This window comes from Hemitrygon akajei, chromosome 11 (genome assembly GCF_048418815.1).
Source record: "Hemitrygon akajei chromosome 11, sHemAka1.3, whole genome shotgun sequence".
Classification (NCBI taxonomy): Eukaryota; Metazoa; Chordata; class Chondrichthyes; order Myliobatiformes; family Dasyatidae; genus Hemitrygon; species Hemitrygon akajei.
Window position 1 is genome coordinate 34,869,495 of NC_133134.1, and position 18,754 is coordinate 34,888,248.

Here is an 18,754-nt window from a genome sequence, read left to right on the forward strand (position 1 = left end):
AGGTCACTGTAGAGAGAAGCTACCTGTGAACGAGTGGAGCAAGTACTATTTTGCTTTTATTGTGTGTCAGAATGTTGGTGCCACTGGCAGATCAATCATTTGGGGATTATTTCTTGAAAAGCTGATATAAAGCTGCTGTATTAATCTACTCCATTACATGACTTTGGCCCGTGACTAAGAGGAAAATAAGCATGATTTTCCTGGTCAGGACAATGTATTTGGCCACCTGGATTTTCTGGAATACTGCTGCTGTTGCAATAATAGCAATTTTCCTTTTGAGCATGTGTCTGCTTCCTCCTTAAGGATATGCAGCTCAGGACATACCCAGAACCTCAGATTTGCAATACAGAAAGCGAATGTTGTGCAAAATCATACTGACCAGTGAATCGTATAATTGACCATAAATAAAAGGGGCCAACCTGTCACATTTACACTGACAATAAGGATGATTGAGCTTGGATTGCTTTTGCTAGTTTCCAACATTCTGCATTTGTTTAAATGAATAGTGATATGCTTTATGCTCAATATACTAATACTACCTTTACATGATAGATAAGATGAGATAGCTATGTCCAAACAGCCTCTGGTACTTTGCAGGTCTGTGGGGCATTACAACATTTGGAATCACAGAGGGCAAAAGAAGAAAATCACTCCTGTTACAATTTGGTGATGATGGGTTACGAGGTATTTATAAAAGATTTTCAACTATTACTAGGACTAAACATGAACAATGCACTGACTGCAAAATATGCTCTCAACAGAATCTCATGAGACATGTGATTGTCATAGAAGGCAAGCAGAGAATATTGATCAATATTTCATGCATCTGAGACAACCCTGCAAAATGCAAATATTCCTATCTTGAATAAGAGCTGAAAATACAAATAATTAAAGGATGTCTCAAACAATTTTGTAAGTCAGGAAGATGCTGCCAGACTTGCAGAGTTCCTCCAGCATATAGTGTGTGATGCTCAAGATTTCCAGCATTTGCCAAATATCTTGTATCTCTCAAATAACTTTGACGGAAAGCCCTTGAAAAGGATATCAAATCACCTGAGCTGTTCAAGTTAACAAGATCATTATCTGTTTCAGGGAATGGAAGAGTTGAGATCGGAAAACCACCAAGATGCAACTGTAAGTATAATCAAAAGGAGAAAATAAATTCCAGGGAAGAACCTTTTGATCAAAACTATTAACAGAAAACAATTTCCAGTACCATCAAGATAAGTGGAAATCATTACAGTGCTATTACTATGATCAGCTACCACTACACAGCAGAATATCTTGCCAATAAAAGACAACATAAATTATTAAGAACAACCATTTAATGAAGTTCTGTCATTCAACAAACCGAATGTTTCATAGACATCAAGCATATAGCCAGTGTAGTAGAACTCAATAATGCTGATGATCCTAAGTATACATCTCACATCCAAGACACAGGTCAAAAGAGCAATTGCAACTTACAGAACAATGTCTGCTGGTTGATTCAGGTACGTCTGACAATGCAATTAGTGAACGTATCCTCAACAATCTCCACTATCACCCCACTCTGATTTAGCAAAGAAATGCAGAGATACCTCTTCACAGTACTAGGACCTCTTCAGCAGCTCTGGAATGCTTTCATCGCAAATCCAAGAGTAATAGCATGGCAATGCATGTAACTTCAACTGTGATACTCTTCAGAGCTGCAAAACAGCAGCAGCTCTTCACACTGCAAAGCTGACACATGCAGAGCACACACACTCTGAGCACTTTACTGGCACTAGAAAGCTGAAATCTATCATGCGGGTTCTGTGTTGACCTTAGCAGAGTGCTAATTGCAAAGCCACATTTCAGGATTCTGCTCCATGACTATAAACAGAGAACAAACTTGAACAGTTGTTGGCTCTTTACACCATTGAACAAGTTGAAACTGAACCAATTCCATTATTGTGTGAGTCATGCAACAAACCAAAGAGTCAGAACCAGATTAGATTAGTTCATTGTCATATGCACCAAGGTGCAGTGAAATTCTTCCTCAAATGAAGCTTTAGAGGATAAACTGTATACATGGTAATAATCAATACAACTCTATGTACAGTGACAAGTGCAAAGCAGCAGAATGGTGCAAAGGTTACAGCACCAGCTAAAGCTGTGCAAATATAAATGCCAAAGTGACGATAATAGAACAGCTAAGAGAAATGGAATTAAGAGTATGACAAAAGGGCAGCACCACTGGGGAACAGGTGTGATAGAGGTGAAAGTGAATGCAAGGTGGAGCTGGTAAATCATGGTGATGAGCTGCGGGTGGCCTACAAAACTTCCAAATACACTTCTTCTGAACTACTCTCACTGCAACCTTTAAGTGAGGTTCTTTTGAACTATCTTAAAGCCCTTCTGAAGGACTCGGCGGACTTACTCTCAATCATGCAGGCACCTTTAAGCCAACAAAGGTACATCACCATGGCTGAAAGAGAGAGAGGAGAGGAGGATTTCAAGCCAGTCTAAAACACTGGAACATGAAATTCCCTCTTCCTAGCATCCTGTTAGCAAATGTACAGTTGCTGGAGAACAAGACTGAGGACCAAAGGGCAATGTTGCTGTGCTGGAGAGAAATGAGGAATTGCTGCATTCTCTGTTTCATGGAGACATGCTCATTCCAGACAGGCTGGATATGTTGGTAAGACTGAAGGGCTTCTCAATACACAGGATGGAATGGACTGCAGATTTAGAGAAGGCAAAAGGTGAGGGGACTGTGTTTCATGATAAATTCTTTGTGGTGCTCAGATACAGTAGTCTTGTTGCACTCTTCTTCTCCCCAATATCTAATATCTAATAATTAAGTGCCAACAATTCTACTTACCAAGAGAGTTCTCCTCCGTAATCCTGACAACAGTTTACATACCATTGAAAGCAGATGTTAAGCAGGCACTAGAGGTACTGAGTGCTGCCATCTGCAAACAAGAAACAGCTTACCCAAACACCTTTCAAGTAATTGTTGGGGACTTACTTCAATTGGACTTGTTTGAAGAAATCTCTGCCCATTTATTATCAACATAAAACCTGCAGTACCAGGGGACCCACATAGTTGACCATTGCTGAACCACAATTAGGAATGCCTACAGTTACATGCCCAGACTACATTTCCGGAAATCTGATCAGTTGACAGTCCTCCACCTACCTGCATACAGACAGAAGCTAAAGAGCAAAGCTCCAGAGATAAGGACAACAAAGAGTTGGTCACAGGAGGCAGAAGAGTGGCTACAGGATTGTTTCGAGTCAATGGACTGGACCATGTCCAAGGATATATTGGAGGATCTGCTGAAATACACCACAAATACATGGACGTTATAATAACAGTCGTAGATGAGTGTGTCCACACAAAATCATTCAGAGCCTTCCCCAACCAGAATGAAACACGGAATCTACAATCTGCTGAGGGCCACATCAGTAACATTTAGGTCTTGTGTTCAAGTAAAATACAAGAGGTCCAGGTACGATCTCTGGACAGCCATCACACATGTGAAGTGGCAATTCCAGAGTAAACTTGAATTACTGAAGGATGCTCGACATCTCTGGCAAGGCTTACAAGTTGAAACCAAGTGACGTAAGTGACAACAAGGCTTTGCTCCCATATGAACTCAATGCTTTTTATGCTCGCTTTGACTACCTAATATGGAGGAACCTTCACGAATTCCTACAGCCTCAATGACCGTGTGATTTCATTTTCTGAGGGTGACATGAGAGCATCCTTCAGGAGTGTGAGCTATGAAAAGCATCCAGGCCAGATGGGATACCTGGCTGAGTACTAAAGACCTGTGCTGATCAACTGGCTGGCATGTTCACTGATACCTTTAACCTCTCATTTCCATAGTCTAAGGTAAACCTACTTCAAACAGGTTTCAATTATACCGGCTCCTGAGAAGAACGTGGTAATCTGCCTCAATGACTATCTTTCAGTTTCACTTACATCCACAACAACAAACTCTCACTCAATATCAGGAGACCAAATCTCCCACCAGATTTCAAGAGAAGGAAACTGGAAGTCGATGAACCAGTCCTCATAGGGAGATCAGAGGTGGAGAGGGTCAGCAACTTTAAATTCCTCTGTGTTATCTTTTCAGAGGATCTATCCTGGGCCCTGCACATAAGAGCCATTACAAAGAAAGCAAGGCAGTGCCTCTTCTTCCTTAGAATTTTACAAAGATTTGGCATGTCATCTAAAACTTTGCCAACTTCTTTAGATGTGTGGTGTAGAGTATACTGACAGGTTGCATTGCAGCATGGTAGGGAACCACCAATGTCCCTGAATGGAAAAGACTACAAAAAGTAGTGGATGCGGCCCAGTTCATCATGGATAAAGGTGTCCTACCACTGGGCATGTCTACAGAGAGTGATGTCACAGGAAAGCAACCACCCATTGTCAAGGACCCCCACTCATCCAGGCCACACTCTCTTCATGCTGCTGTCATCAGGAAGAAGATACAGGAAACTCAGAACCCACACCACCAAGTTTAGGAACAGTTATTATCCCTCAGCCATCTGGCTCTTGAATCAGAGGGAATAACTTCACTCAACTTCACTCACCCCATCACTGAATTTTTCTCACAATCTATACACTCACTTTCAAGGACTCTTCATCTCATGTTCTTGATATTTATTGTTTGTTTATTTATTATTATTATTATTATTATTATTATTATTATTATTATTATTATTATTATTATTATTAAATTTCATTATTTTACTATTTTTACAGTTTGTTGTCTTTTGCACACTGGTTGTTTGTCTGGCCTGTTGGGTGCAGTCTTTCATTGATTCTATTGTGTTTCCTGTGCTTACTGTGAATGCCCACAAGAAAATAAATCTCAGGGTTGTATATGGTGACATACATGTTCTTTGATAGTAAATTTATTTTGAACTTTGAAATTTGGTTAAGAAGTCTGATGGCCGTGGGAGAGAAAGCTACTCCAAATAAGCCAAAGGCATAAGTTTGTTGGATGTGAGGAGCAACATAATCTTAAATTTATACTTCTTACCTTATTGTGCCAATTCAGTTTAGACTGGACAATGCTATTAAAATCTAAAAGTACTCAAACCTACTTCAGATTGAATATTAAACAGAACTGTTTTTGAGCTTCAAGAATAAAACTGATATATTTTACACATAAATATTAAGAAAGGTTTTCTGTTGTTTTGTCTGCTGCAGGAGAATACTAGTCCAATGGTCCTCTATGCTCTGTTAATTTCATTCTACAAGTAATTTTCAAAAAAAAAGCTTCTTTGAGTACGTTCATCTGTCAGCCGCAACAGGCAGGATTTTCTGCTGGCCACACATTTTAATTCTATTTATCAGTCCTATGCTGCCATGACGATGCCATTCTCTGGTTGGGTTAGCAACACCTTATATTCCATCTGGGTAGCCTCTAACCTGATGGCATGAACATCCTTTTCTCTAACTTTCTTCTTCCCCTTCTTCACTCTCCTCTCCTATCAGATTCCTTCACCTCTTCCACCTATTACCTCCCTGCTTCTTACTTCTTCTCCCTCACCCACCCACCCACCTTCCCCCTCACCCGGTTTCACTTATTACTTGCCATCTTGTATTCCTTCCCTTCCCACCACCTTCTTAAGTTGGCTTCTTCCCCATTCCTTTCCACTCCTGATGAAGGGTCTCAGTCTGAAATGTTGACTATTACTCCCCTCCATAAATGCTGCCTGGCCTGCTGGGTTCCTCCAGCATTTTGTGTGTGTTCCTTTGGAATTCCAGTACATGCAGAACCTTTTGCCTTTACTTTTACTTCAATGAAAAACATAGACAAGAAACACAAAGATCCTTATGAAATCTACAATACACCGCATAATTCAATATTTTATATTCTGGCGAGAAACTTAGCTCAGTAAGATCGGAAGTTCCATTGAAATCATCAGTTATTGGCTGTGACACAATGTGACTAATTGCACCATCCCTTAACTTTTCTTACCCACCTGGCTTCACCTATCACCTTCTACCTTCTCCTTCCCCTCCACCCTCTTTCTAATCTGGCATTTTCCCCCTTCCTAAAGAAGAGTATCTTCCCGAAACATCGACGGTTTTTTCATTTCCAAAGATGTTGTCACACATGTTGAGTTCGTCCAGCATTTTGTGTGTGCTGGTGTGTAATGGTCGAGCTGTTTCTCATGACACTCAAAAGGATCAGCTCAGATCCAGTCTGGGACTAGTTAATCCTACTAATTTCACCAAGGATTCATGGGTTAATTGAGAGGCAAAGCTAAAGCCAAGTCATGTTTTAAAACATTCACCTTAGTTTAATGGTACTAATTTTTTCCATGTGTTTTAATTAACATTGTTGTTAATCTTTTTAAAGGTTTTTTAACAGTAATAATTTATCTTACTTTGAATAGGCATTACCTCTAGCATCCTGATCATTGGACAATCATGATCCTTCCTCTACAGGTGCCTCCTGCACACAACCTTTCTGCAAACTAAACGTATCTGAGCTGGTAGCTGCCAGAGTTGATTTCAGTGACTGTGTGTCTTTATTTTTTGCTCTCAGTAATTTAGCAGCTGGGGTCTGCCAGGTCAGCATCCTGAGAGGAGAGTCATCATGGTAAGGAGAAAGGGCAAGGGATCATGATGAAGTGGTACGCAAGAAGGGAAAAGGCATGGGCACAGACATGCTTGCACCAGTACTGATTGTGTCCCATGTTCACTTGAAAGAGGAAGGAGAGTGTATTAACAGCCTGGCAGGGGCAACACCATGCCCATTGGATAGCAGTCTCAAGGAGCATTGGCTTTCACAATTCTCCAGATCCATTGCTGTCTTCAATGATCTCTGTGTAACCCATGTTAATTAAACCCAAAGATGTAATGTTAGAAAGCTCTACCCGTGGAGGGATGAAAACAAGGCTTACCGAATTTTTAAAAAAAGAACTTGTGAGAATGACACATAACACCAGACAAGAAAGGTCATAAAACTTTGTGAAAAACACAGCAAATTATAGGAACTAACAAAAGATATAAACTGTTAAAAAAGGAATTTGTAGTTAGTATTTCTACCCTAGTTGCTGTAAATTCTCTGGGTGAAACCCCAGAGGAGAAACAATGTTGATAAAAGTATTATTGAAGCTACAGCATTAGCATCAGCTATAAAGAGACAATATGAGAAAGAGACAAAAGCCCAGACCTCTACTTTCTAACCAGAAATTAGATATGCTACATCATTTCAAGGAACTTGGCCAGTTTTTTTTCATGTAAGTATTGTGACCATCTTTCCGTAGGTGACCCACCATTTCATCCAACGAACCAAGAAACATGATGGTGAGCCACCCAAAATCGAAGGAACAGCGTAGGAACAAAATGCTTCAAGACAAAAAGGATTTAAAAGAATTACTTTTCATTCAAAGGACCTGAATTTGATTTTCTGGAAGAAGTGAGTATTTTTGTAAAGACTTTGGTAAGTGGCTGAGATTTACTTTGCTTAAGAGTTGTGATGTTGGAGAATTTGTCGTAAAAGGAGCTAAGATAGATAGATAGGTATATATACACACACAATTTTTTTTGGCTGGGGGGATTTGAATTTGAATTTGTAGACATACTGACCTGAACTAAAACTGAGGTTAACCATAGTACTTAAAAATAGGAATTCAATTAGTTTCCTAACTAGGAATAAATAAAATGGCAAGTGTTAGTCTGTAAACCTTTAAATAGGGAATAACATTAGATCTAATTAGTTAGAGAAATTGGAGTTATAAAGGTTATTTTAATGAATCTCCCTGATTCTAACTAAAAAGGAATTTGGTTTTCATTGATATCTGAGATTTTGAACCTAAAACAGAATGTTTGAGTTTTGAATTATTCTCACTCTTGTAAATATTTTGCATATATTGCTAATTTTTATAAACAAAATTTATCTCCAGAATTGTGTGTTTTCTATTCACTGCCTCCTTTTGATACCTAGAGCTTCTGACTAGCTCCTAGTGTAGTACCATGTAATTAGATTTTTCTCATAAAGTCACACAAGACCATACCAGCACTAGACCAGTTTTGCATCTGCACTGCTAATGCATCTGAATATTGTGCTAAGACTGAAAAGCTAAGTGTATGCCAATTTTTGCCTCTTAGTAGCAATAAGTGTGGAAATATGCGGAAGGATATCTGCCTGTTAACTGGGAGTGTTGACTGAGCAAAGGCTGTTTGGCCAATGATGGCAACACACACAAAATGCTGGTGGAACGCAGCAGGCCAGGCAGCATCTATAGGGAGAAGCAATGTTGACGTTTCGGGCCGAGACCCTTTGTCAGGACTAACTGAAAGGAAAGATAGTAAGAGATTTGAAATTAGGAGGGGAGGGCAAAATGTGAAAACCCCATCCCTGATATATTTAGCTTTTCTCCCCCCTCCTTTTTTTTCCTCTCTCTTTCTGCCCATCACGCTGCCTGTTCTCCATCTCCCTCTGGTGCTCCCCTCCCCCTTTCTTTCTCCCTAGGCCTCCCGTCCCATGATCCTTTTCCTTCTCTAGCTCTGTATCCCTTTTGCCAATCACCTTTCTGGCTCTCAGCTTCACCCCACCCCCTCCGGTCTTCTCCTATCATTTTGTATTTCCCCCTCCCCCTCCTACTTTCAAATCTCTTACTATCTTTCCTTTCAGTTAGTCCTGACGAAGGGTCTCGGCCTGAAACGTCGACAGTGCTTCTCCCTATAGATGCTGCCTGGCCTGCTGCATTCCACCAGCATTTTGTGTGTGTTGCTTGAATTTCCAGCATCTGCAGATTTCCTCGTGTTGGCCAATGATGGAGCCGCATCACACCCCTATCCCACTAGATTCACTGTGGGAGACCAATGTATCAGTTACAGAGCATTTGACTGTTCTAACATCTTCAGTAACCTTGACCATGTGTCCAATGTCACCATTTTTATGGTATTCCATCCACGTCACAGTCTTCATTTCTTGTAACCTTCTCTCACTGCTGCTTCACTGCAGACTACAGGCCTTTGGAAATTCCTCTCGCTGCCTCAAATTTATTGATCAAGTGTCAAAAAAAAAGTGTCACATCCAAAATTCAGAACATCATGCCCTGTCCTCTCAATCGACTTTCATAAGCTTTCCACACCAAATGAATGTGAGTTTAACCATAAAAATTAAATACATTGCAGATGCTACAAATCAAAATAAAGGAAGACACAAAATACTCAACAGTGAAACTGCACCTGTGGAAATAGAAAGAGAGCTATTGTTTCTAAGATCCTTCACTGGTTTGATTGCTACAGATGCAGCCTGGCCTACCAATTATTGCCAACATTTTTACTTTAATCACACAGTCTTTACTTCAATCACAAAAAATGTCAGTGGCACAATATCCAGTGTCATCCATATCCTCCCCACATCCAGAGGGAAGCAAGACTTGACCCAGATACATTATCTCCATGTGGCCATTAGGCTTTTCAATGAGTCAACCATGCCAACATTACAAAACCAAAAATAAAAAATGCAGCAGAATTTTGTGGAGTTAAGTTGTGATTCTTCTTGCAGCTCTTGATTAGACTTCCAGACCCTCTAATTCAATAAGACTTAAGAATGAATAAATCAACAAATGTGCAGAAATTTAATTTCTCTCAACTCTTGCTGAGGTTTATTGCTTCCGTATCTCTGTGGCATGCATTATGTTGCTTACTCATCCCAGTTTACTCCTGAGGATTCATAGGCTATGCATTTGGAGATTTGTTAAATGTCATCACAACATTGTTGACTTTCATTTATAACTCTGAGTCCTACAGGTAATCATTTGAAACATTAAAAAATGAGTATTCTCCTAAATGTCTAAGAATATGGCTAAATTTTAGTTACATCCACACAGAGCAACTTTAGAATATTATTGATATTCAACATTTTAATATTTTCAATGCTTCCAGTTATCATCAAATCTAAAAATGCAGCATGCAAAGATGATTAGGAGCAGTGATCAAATTTAAAAAAAGACACAACACAGGTTAATAAAGCTACCAGCCATACACAACTTAACGTGTCCTACAAGTCAACATATCAGAATGGAGAAACAGTGGCCCTGGTGGGAATATGGACAATAAAGTTGGGACAGGATTAGTGATAAAATATCTGCTTGATGATCAGAAAGGATTCAGTCAGCCAAATTACCTGTTTCTATGTCATATTCTACCATGATCAGGACCTTCAATCCTTTCCTAAACTTAAGTACCTTTACCAGGTCTGAAATTCCTGAAAGGAAAGGTCCAGTCTTTTCAATTTTGGCTAACAAGGTATACTTGTTCTCAGTTGTATTTTCATCCTTGGAAACCCTTTTGAACACTTTTTTGTAATGAAGAACTGTTCAAAGAACTCCAAATGAAATTTCCTTGGTCTTCCAATCACCTTACATAGCCAATTGAATTTGCAGCCCCTACCCAATACTATATCCACCCTGTTATGTTTTGTAACTCCAGAACATAAAAACAAATTGAAACAAAAACATTGAGCCAGAAGATAACTCATGGATGTTTGTTTTTTCTTTTAAGTGCGACACATACATATGATATGGCACTACATAACATAACCAATTCACATATTTTTAAATATAACACGTAATGAATTATTTAAACAAATAAACAATGCTTACTCAAACAATATATTTACAATATTACTCAAATATTAAGAACTTAACACTCTTCCCTGCTTAGCTATAAACTGCAGCTCAATAGAGAATGCATCTCAACTATATACACAGTAAACTGCATAATAAAGCTGCTATTTACAGACATCCACAGCATAGTAAATTTTAAATGTCCCATTCAGAACTAAAGATTTAATCATTGTGGGGGATTTCTTACTCTTGTGGGACAACGCCTTTCCTGACAAGGGGGATAATTCTGTTTGGCAGGTGAGAATTGTGGCTGTGAGATAATCTGGGTCTTCATCCATGGTGGTTGTAGGTGTTGACTCTGGGACTGCAGGAAGTGGTTCTGAGAGTGTTGGACACCTTTCTCTTGGATGTGTTGGCATCCCGGACAGTGCATGGTAAGCATCACAGGACAATATGGATCATGACGTGTGAGCACAGTGCCTGATGTCACCATTTCCTTTACCTTATGGAAAGCCACCTCACACTGCTTTGACCATTGCCATTTCTTCTCAACCTGTAGTAATGAGTTCAAGGGGTGGAAAACAGTAGCTAGATTTAGCTAGAATCACATAATAATTAAGAAATCCTGCAACTGTGACACATCTTTTGGCCTTGAGGCATCCCGTACTGCTTAAATTTTCACAGCACACTTGTATAATCCTTGTGCATCAATGGTGTGACCACAATAAGTGATGCTTGGTTTAAAGAATTCACGCTTGTTGCGTCATTCTCTGACCACACAATTTTCTAATTTTTTTAACACTGTTTTGAAATTTTGCAGATGTTCCTTGTCATCCATATTGGTAACAATGATGTCATCCAGGTAACACTGAGTTCTTGGGCAGCCTTCAGCACCTGGTCCAGAGTGCAGGTGCAGATGCTACTCCAAATATAAGCCTATTATAGTGATAACACCCTTTGTGAGTATTTCTGGTGAGACACACTTTGAACTCTCCTTCCATCTCCAGCTGTAGGGAAGCCACCGCTAAATCTACTTTGCTGATGTGTTTTCCTCTAGAAAGGTTTGCAAAGATATCCTCTATTCTGGACAGAGGGTATTGATCTACTTTCAGTACTGCATTGATGGTGAACTTAAAACCATCATGGAGCTGACAGATCCATTCTTCTTGGTTAGTGGAACCACTGGCATTGTCCTTGAGCTTAACTCATCCTTGGAAAGAATTCCTTCAACCTCCACACATTCTAATTCACTGGCTATATTATCACGGATGGTACGAGGAGTCTGACAGGATTTGCAAAACTTGGGTGTGGCATTTTCATTTAGCATTATTTTACCCTTGCATTTTCCAGTTCTATCCTTGAATACTGCTGTGACCTCATCCAGTACCTTTCTTAATTTGCTTTCAGTTGACTCTATTGCAGGGAATGTGGCATGGATCTCCAATTAAGGTGTAGCTGTCTCAGCCAATCACATTCCACAATGCTGGCCCTCTTGTCTGTATCACAAAGAAACCCAATGTGGCTTGTTGGTTGTGGTACTTCACTGTTATAGAAACATAGAAGTTTTTCATCAACAGCATGCAGATTAGTGCTCTTTTTGAAACTGCATTTTGCCTTTATCTATAGTTCTTCTCTGTGTAGTCCATTTATTTTTGTCTGCCGACTTGCTTCTCACTTGTTTCCAAGGTATGTTTCCTACCTTGTTGCATTTACTGCAAGTTTCACCCCTAAACTGGCTTCTGTATGGTGTATGAGAGCCCCTGCCACAACAGTAACATATTTTGTTTTGCCAGGCCGATTTCTGTTTAGACCTTACAATTTTGTTCATGCTCACTTTCACTCCTGTCTGCAACTCAATTGCATCTCTGTCTGGTGTTTCCATTGATACAGCTATTTCAAGTGCTATTTTAAATAGATGTACTTCAGTTAACATCTATTTTTGAATGCTTTCTTGTAAGATTCCATAAACTAAATGATCTCTCAGTGCATTATTAAGCCCGTTATTGAACTGAAAATGCTCAATCGCTTTGATTCATCCTCCTAAGCTGAAACAGACTCACCTTCCTATTGAATCTGCTTATCTCAAAGCATTCTGAATCAAGATGGCTTTGGTTCTAAATGTCTCTGCATTGCTTTCACAATATCAGCAAAGTTCATTTCAGCTGGTTTGATTGGAACAGGCAAACTTCTAAACTGTATACCTTTAAGCACAAGGCACACAGCAAATCTGGCACTTGCTTTTCATTGGCTATTTCATTTGCTTCAAAATACTGCTCAATTCATTCTGTATACATCAGTCAGTTATCTTTTGTGCAGCTGTGTCTATCTTTCTGATGTAGTCAGCTATTTCTTCTTTTTTTAATTTATGATTATTCTCACTCTGTACTCACGGCTTACGAACCCATGAATTTGTCCATTTTCTGCTTTTTTAAAAAAAAACTGTGTCTCATTTCCCAAGGAAGCATGTGCTGCACTGTTTTTTCTTTCATTAGATAATTTCTCACCATGATTTTATTAACATTATAGTCTCACTGAGCTTTTTTCTAACTTGAACATCTCACTCTGCTTCAACAGCTAGGTAATCATCTTGGCTACATTGAAAACTTTTACCACTGTTATGCTTCACAACTCAAAAACTTTAAAACTAATTAAAAGTAAAAAACAAAGCTGGGAGATAACTTGTGTATGTTCATTTTCTTTACCTTTAAGCAAGGTGCTTATGTATGATGTGTTATCGTCATGACATAAGCAATTCACGTATTTTTACATATAACCAATAATGAATTATTTAAGCAAATAAAGAATGCTTATTCAGACATTATATTTACAATATTACTCAAATATTACTGAAATATTAAATACACAAAACACACTCCTATACCAACATGAAATCAATTGTTCTCAGATTAGAGCTTGTGGAAAGGCTTAATAAGTCTTACTCAGGATGAAGCCTTAACTTCACAATTCCAAAGAGACTTAAACATTTTTTCAATGTGTCCATAATCAGAACTTAAAATTAGGGAAAAACATTAAATAAAGAACAATAAATAATAGTTGTCCTTATCCAGTATGCTGACAATATATTTGAAATCAAGAGGATTGACATGACCACTTTAATGGTAAGGGATGAATATGAAATTCATTTTGCATGTGAATGCTCGATAGATATTGCATTCAATAGGAAGAAGGTTAGAAATATTATCATTTGGCTATTTTGTCATACACTTCCATATCTACATTTATAGGTTAAGATCTAAGACCCATTGGGTAATGAGTGGCTGACAATTGCCATGGATCAGCCAGATCACCCATGGTAGCACAATGATTAGCAGAATGCTTTACAGTACCAGTGACCCTGGTTCAATTCCCACCACTGTCTGTAATGAGACTGTACATTCTCCCTGTGACCATATTCATTTTATCCGGGTGTTCCGGTTTCCTCCCACAATTGAAAGACATACTGGTTGGTAGGTTAATTGGTCATTGTAAATAGTTCCGTAATTAGGTTAGGGTTAAATCGTGGGTTACTGGGTGGCACACCAGCAAGGGCCTATTCTGTGCTGTATCACAATAAATATATAAATAGTTGGTAGTTAGTGGATTTTGAAAATGATTTGCCACTATTGCAATCATACACCTACAGATCTGAATTAAATCTAACTATTTTATAATTGTTCTTGCAGAAGCAATCATAATTCTCAACATCTTTATTCGTCTGCATTAAGTTTCTTTTATATACATATTGGGAATTACAATCACATGTTGGGTTTATTCACTGCACATAGAATATTACTTTTCTCAGTTTGCAGATCCATTTCTACCTTCTGGTTCACTAAATGTGTCCTCTCTATTGAAATGTTATGCCTTCCAGCTAAAATCAATCAACTCCACAAAGCTTCAGTTGTCAGAGTGCTTTAAGCTTATACAAGAAGAATGTTGTAAATCAGTCAGTTTCAATACTCATTTTATTTTCTACCTGATAATATCACAACCATTAAATGCCTGATTTCCTGCTGGAAATATATTTGTAGAACTGTACAGCTGAAATAAATTACGTTAACACTTGTATCAGGTTTTTCCAGTTTATCATGGTCACCTGCAGACAGTATTACTGTATATTATCCATCATAAAAACTGAAAACATGTAGATTGTGAAATCTCAAGTTTGTTTTATTTTAGAATTGTTAATTTGGCTACCAAGCATGATCATTCTATTCTGTACAAACTATTGTGGGGAGGGGTTCTTATTACATAAATGGAAACTAAAACAAAAGCAACATACTCATCTGTTGCAATCTGGAAATAAAAAATTATGGAATTGGCAGCAAGAATCAGACTATGTTCCTCCTGGTTTATAAACTATAAGTTCATGCTCACATATCCCACAAAAGAATGATAAAATACCCACTCAATATGTCAGTAATACTTAACTGTATTCTAAATAGGGAGGAGGTTCATACATCAGAGGTGCAGAGGGATTAAGGAATCCTCGTGCAAGTCTCCCAGAAGGTTAACTTACAGGTTGAGTCCGTTGTAAGGAAGGCAAATGCAATGTTGGGATTCATTTCAAGGGGAATAAGATATAAAAGAAGATAATGCTGAGGCTTTATAAGATATTAGTCAAGCCACACTTGGAATATTGTCAACAGTTTTGGGTTCAAAATCTCAGAAAGGGTGTGTTGTCATTGGAGAGAGTCCAGAGAAGGTTCACGAGGATGAATCCCAGAAATGAAGGGGTTAACATATGAGATGTATTTTGCTGCTTTGGGCCTGTACTCACTGCAATTTAGAAGAAGTTGTCATTGAAACCAACCGAATGTTGAAAGGACTAGATGGGGTGGATGTGGAGAGGATGTTTCTTAAGGTGGGGGTATCCAGAACAAGAGGACACAGCCTCACAATTGAGGGGCGACCTCTTAGAATGGAGGTAAGGATGAATTATTTCAGCCAGAGAGCGGTTAATCTGTGGAATTCTCTGTGACAAACTGTGGTGGCGGCCAAGGCCTTGGGTATATTCAAGCTGGAAGTTAATAGTTTCCTAATCAGTCAGGACATCAAAGGATATGGTGAGAAGGCAGGTGAATGGGATTAAGTGGGATCTGGGATCAGCCATGATGGAATGGTGGAGCAGACTCAATGGGCAAAATAAAATGCAAAATAATTGATTGCGTGAGTATTCACCCTCCCCCCCACCTTTAATGTGACACACCAAATCATCTCTGCTGCAGCCAATTGGTTTTAGAAGTCACATAATTAATTAAATGGAGGTTTCGGAGACCTGTGTGCAGCCAAGGTGTTTCAATGTATTGTAGTACAAATACACCCGTATCTGGGAGGTCCAACTGCAGGTGAATCAGTATCCTGGCTAAAACTACACCATGAAGACAAAACAACACTCATTGAAAAGCATAAGTCAGGAGATAGATACAAGAAAATTTCCAAGTCACTGAAAATCCCTTGGAGTACAGTTAAGTCAATCATCAAGAAATGGAAAGAATATGGCACAGCTGTAAATCTGCCCAGAGCAGGATGTCCTCAAAAACTGAGTGACAGTGCAGAAAGGGGCTAGTGAGGGAGGCCACCAAGCGATCTATGATATCTCTGAAGGAGTTACAGACTTCAGTGGCTAAGATGGGAGAGACTGTGCATACAACAACTGTTGCCTGGGTGCTTTATGGGAGAGTGGCAAAGAGAAAGCCACTGTTGAAAAAAATTCACATGGAATCTCGGCTAGCCGAGTTTGCCAGAGTTTGCCAGAAGTCACTTGGGAGACTCTGAAGTCAGCTGGAGAAAGATTCTATGGTCTAATGAAACCAAAACTGAGGTTTCTGGCCATCAGACTAAATGCTGTTTTTGGCATAAGCCAAACACTGCACATGATCATTAACGCACCACACCAACCATGAAGCAAGCTGGTGGCTGCAACATGCTGTGGGGATGCCTCACTGCAACAGGCCCTGGAAGGCTTGTGAAAGTAAAGGGTAAAATAAATGCAGCAAAATTCAACAAAATCCTGAAGGAAAACCAGATGCAGTCTACAAGAGAACTGATACTTGGGAGAAGGTTTGTTTTCCAGCAAGACAATAACCCCAAGCATAAAGCCAAAACTACACAGGAATGGCTTAAAAACAACAAAGTTATTGCCCTTGAGTGTGCAAGTAGGTGTCCAGACCTCAATCCAATTGAGAATTTGTTGCTGGACTTGAAAGGTCTGTTCACTCACAATCCCCATGCAATCTGATAGAGCTTGAGCAGTTTTTTTAAAGAAGAATGGGAAAAAATTGCATTGGCATGATGTGCAAAGCTGATAGAGACGGACTTACAAGGCTGTAATTTTTGCCAATGGTGCATCTACTCAATACTGACTTGAAAGAGGTGGGAAATTATGCAATTAATCATTTTCTGTTTAATAACTGTAATAAATTTAGACCAATTTGTAGAAATTTGTTTTCACTGTGACACAAAAGAGTCTTTTCTGTTGATATATTCAAAAAAGCCAAACTAAATTCACTGTGATTTATTGTTGTAAAACAATGAAACATGAAAACCTCCAGGGGGTGGGAGTTGAATAGTTTTTATTGGCACATTTTTCACCACCCTGTCTACTTGTGATGCTGCTTTCAACAAGCTATACACCTGTTGTCCTAGATCCCTCTGTTTCATTACATTTCCATAGTCTCCTACCATACAAATTATAAGTTTTATGCTGGCTTGACTTTCCAAAACGCACAGCTCTCATTTATCTGTATATAAATCCATCTGACACTCCTCAGCCAAGTCCTTAATCAATCACAATCTCCCTGTAACCTACAGTGAACTGCTTCCCTATGAATAACATCTCCTACTTTAGTGTCATCTACAAACTTAATAATCAAATATTGCGCGTTTGCGTCCAAAGTCACTGATATCAATGATGACTAACAAGGTCTCAAAGTTGACCCCTGCAGCACACCACAAGTCACCAGAATCCATTCTAAGAAGCAACCTTCTTCCACCATCTTCTGTTTCCTGTCTCTAAGCCAATTTTGAATTCACCTCGCAACCCACATGATGGATGTTGCTTGGCCTGCTGAGTTCCTCCAGCATTTTGTTTGTGTTGCTCGGACTTCCAGCATCTGCAGATTTTCTCTTGGTTGTGTTTGAATTCACCTAACCACCTCTCCCTGATTTCCTTGGTATCAATCCTTCCATTACAGCCTGCATTTCAGAATCTTGTCGAAGGCTTTGCCAGGGTCCATATAGAAAACGTCCACTGCCCCATGCTCATATATCCTATTAGCTATTTTAAAAAGCTCTAAAAGATTCATCAAACATAGATTTCCATGCACAAAGCCATACTAACTGCATCTAATCTGACTCTATCCAAATGCTGGTAGATCCTGTTCCTCAGAAATCCCTCTAGTAACTTTACAACCAGTGATGTCAGACTGAGTGGCCTGTAGATTCCTGACTTGTCCTTGCTGCTTTGGAACAACATCAGCTATCTTCCTGTCTTTGGCTGTAAATAGCTCTTCACTGGCAATATAAATGTTCTCCAAAACATTTCCACTTCTTTCCCTTATCTCTTGAGCCAGCATGATGTTCTCCTGAGTAAACACAGACAAGAAATATTCATTAAAAATCCCAACCATCTTCCGTGGCCTATTGAACCCTAATATCAATATAAACTTTAACCACAATGACATAGACATGTACTGTTCTATATTTAGTATGACACCGTGTGTAACTCAAATTCTGTTAATCAATTTCCTTGCCTAAAGTACAGAGGAGAGGAACTAATGATCTCTTCAGTACAGACATGATGGGTTAGATAGCCTTCACATGCTGTAATATTGTCAAGTACTTTGAGGTTCAGCTGAAAAGTTGATAGGATTTTGTTTGCTTCATTTATAGAATTTTCACAGCTTCTTAAAGGAGAAATAATCATGACGACTGTCCACGGTGGATCTAGCCAGTAGCCCCACATATTATTTTAGATAACATTTTGAAAGTAAATCAAGAACAGGAGATATAAATTTAATTGTGATGTGGAATATTTTTATGTTCAATATGATAATAAAAAGAAAAACAAGCACATTCAAAACACTTATGAATGCACTCATAGGAACATTAGGTTTCTTTAGATCCAACACTTCTGTGAGTCAAATGCCTTCACAAAAGAAAACAAGCATTTATG

General features: G+C 38.9%; 1 protein-coding gene across 12 annotated transcripts in view; it reads right to left on the bottom strand.

Moving 5' to 3' along the window:
- rbfox1 (RNA binding fox-1 homolog 1) overlaps window positions 1-18,754 on the bottom strand; it is a 1,531,532-nt gene that overhangs the window by 1,338,323 nt on the left and 174,455 nt on the right. For 7 of the 12 annotated variants that reach the window (XM_073060600.1, XM_073060594.1, XM_073060591.1 and 4 more), the window contains exon 2: window positions 3,164-3,300. The exons of 4 other annotated variants lie outside the window; for them this stretch is intronic. In XM_073060600.1, the coding sequence (XP_072916701.1) occupies window positions 3,164-3,300 (137 nt within the window). Of the gene's footprint in view, window positions 1-1,580; window positions 1,599-3,163; window positions 3,301-18,754 lie in introns of those variants that run through there. One more of the 12 variants, XM_073060612.1, reaches the window with a different exon arrangement.